The sequence below is a fragment of the Lolium rigidum genome, chromosome 6, assembly GCF_022539505.1.
Source record: "Lolium rigidum isolate FL_2022 chromosome 6, APGP_CSIRO_Lrig_0.1, whole genome shotgun sequence".
Classification (NCBI taxonomy): Eukaryota; Viridiplantae; Streptophyta; class Magnoliopsida; order Poales; family Poaceae; genus Lolium; species Lolium rigidum.
In genome coordinates, this window is record NC_061513.1 from 10,751,449 (window position 1) to 10,753,758 (window position 2,310).

Here is a 2,310-nt window from a genome sequence, read left to right on the forward strand (position 1 = left end):
TCGGCTCTGTCTCTCTGTGGGTTTGTTTCCAGATTGGATCATCAATCGTGTTGGGCTTTAGCATTACAACAAACAGTCACGAGTGACTGGAGCTGGGCTCGTTATGGAGCATGGGCTTTTCAGTAGATAACTGTATCTGAACGGAGGGCCAGATGAGCATATAGAAAGCCCAACTCCTTCTCAAAAATTATGGTCTCCTACTAAAGAGTAAATTACAAGGAACTACCACAATTAGGACGAAGTGGACAGGTCAGTACAACTCTTGGTAATTTTTTCGTGTCAGTACCATTTCTGGGACAGCCAACAACAGATTGAGCAAATGTGGAGCAAACAGCGAATTAGGTTCTGAGGCCCCACTGTCAGTGCCAACGTGGCTAACGGCCGTGAACTATCTCCGTCTGACCCGATCGAGTGGGTCAAAACCTTCTCGCTCCACTCGACCGGACCCGACCAGTTCTCCTCTCCCGCATCTAACTGAGCGTCGCCGCCGCGCCGCCAGGCCGTGGAGCTCCACTGTCGCCATGCCGTCCTGGAATGATGGAGAAAGCAGCGACGACAGCTTGCTCTCTGGTTTCAGCGAGGGGCACGACTTCAGCCCTCGTCCACCGGTATGTATGGCATTAGGGTTAGGGTTTTTTTTGATTTGGGATTTGTTCGTCCTAGCCTCGATTCGTCAAATTCCTTTCTGAAATCTGCTTCCTCTGGCTTGCTTTAGATTCCAGAAACCTTGCTGCACCCAGACTACACCGGCTATGATGATTGTGACATGCGTTGCAAGCATGACATGCCCATGTACAAGTATGTGTGCTTCGAAGGTGCAAACACCGGGAGGAGATTTCTTGGATGTGGAATGAAGGTATGGTTATTGCATTGTGTACATAATTTGACAGCTTGATGGCAATATTTGCAGAATTTGATATTATTTGTTAGATAATATTTGTAGAATTTGGTACATTCAATTAGCTTGATGGAATAGATGCTATTAGTTAGTCCCATCCTGGTAAATTTAGTTACTTAACAAATCTAGTAAATAGATGAAATTATTTAGTTACTGCCTCTAATAGTTATTTAACAAATTTAGTCCCAATCTTTTTGTACTGCCCCTAGTAGTTACTGCCTCTAATTTATTGGATGTGTAGGAGGAAGAGATGTGTGACAAAATCCATTGGGTTGATGGTGAATGGCCATCTACAATGAAGATGTGTTTGCTGAAGATTTGGAATATGTATGAGGATGAGAGAGACACAAGGATCCATGGAAATGTGGATTATGCAACAAAGAATTATGAGCTTGTGTTACAAAAAAGGGAATTGGAGAAGAAGAACCTGGAGCTCCATAAACAGTTAGGTAACACATTGGAGCATGTTGCAGAGCTTACAACCCATGACCTAGAGCTTGAGAAGGCACAAAGGGTGAAGGCAGAGCAAGAAGTGGCCACTTTGAAGGAAGACAAGAGGAAGCTGGAGTACTGTGTGTCTGATCTTTTCAATGCAGGCCATGTGATGAAGGACAAGCTGAAGAAGATAGCTGAAATAGTGAAGGAATGATGGTTGCCTGAAACTATGTAGCTGTTAGGTTAAGTATTTAGTTTGTGTATGACCTATGATCATGTGTGGTTGTAATGGACTAGTAGTTTGTTATCCAGTTGATCAATTTCAGTGTCTTGTTGAACTTGCTAGCAAGCAGTTGTTTGAACTATGATCATGTTGAATTTATGTGTGTTTGAAGTGTTGTTGGAATTATGTGGGTTTGAAGTGCTGTTGGATTTATGTGTGTTTGAAATGCTGTTGAATGAATGTGTTTAAAATCTAGGAAATGATGCTGTTGAATGAAATGAGGTTTTCGTCGACTAGTCGTTGTCGACTAAGTAATTTATGGATGAAAATGGCTGTGGCTATCAAGTGATAACATTGTTTGACAGGTTTGATTGTTGAACTGCATGCAATACAGCACAAGCACGGCGGCGCCGCCCATTTATGGCCGCCGGCGGCATCAGAGCACGGCGGCGCCGCCCATTTATGGTCACTTGCAACACAGTCAATTAGAGAGACAAAAAAGGACACAGGAACAGATAACTTGGCAGATTTGCAGACAGAAGTGCTCAGTACTATTTTACCCAGGCATCATTTAACAAATAGTAGACTGTCTCGGAAATTCAATTCGGCAAGTCGAAAAAATTATATTTCGAAATGTCGAAAAATTTTAACAAAAAATTTTACATGTACATATTCATAATATATGTTCGTTCGTCAAGTTTCACGAAAAACTAATATTTTTTGTGGTCTATATAAAAAAGAGAAAACTTATCTT

General features: G+C 42.0%; 1 protein-coding gene across 1 annotated transcript; it reads left to right on the forward strand.

The window, feature by feature from the left end:
• Positions 1-542: 542 nt before the first annotated feature.
• On the forward strand, positions 543-1,569 carry LOC124659726. The gene is made up of 3 exons (XM_047197547.1): positions 543-608; positions 723-856; positions 1,140-1,569. Exons 2-3 carry the CDS (start codon positions 767-769, stop codon positions 1,545-1,547), a joined length of 498 nt encoding a protein of 165 aa, XP_047053503.1. The 5' UTR covers positions 543-608; positions 723-766; the 3' UTR covers positions 1,548-1,569.
• Positions 1,570-2,310: the final 741 nt, after the last annotated feature.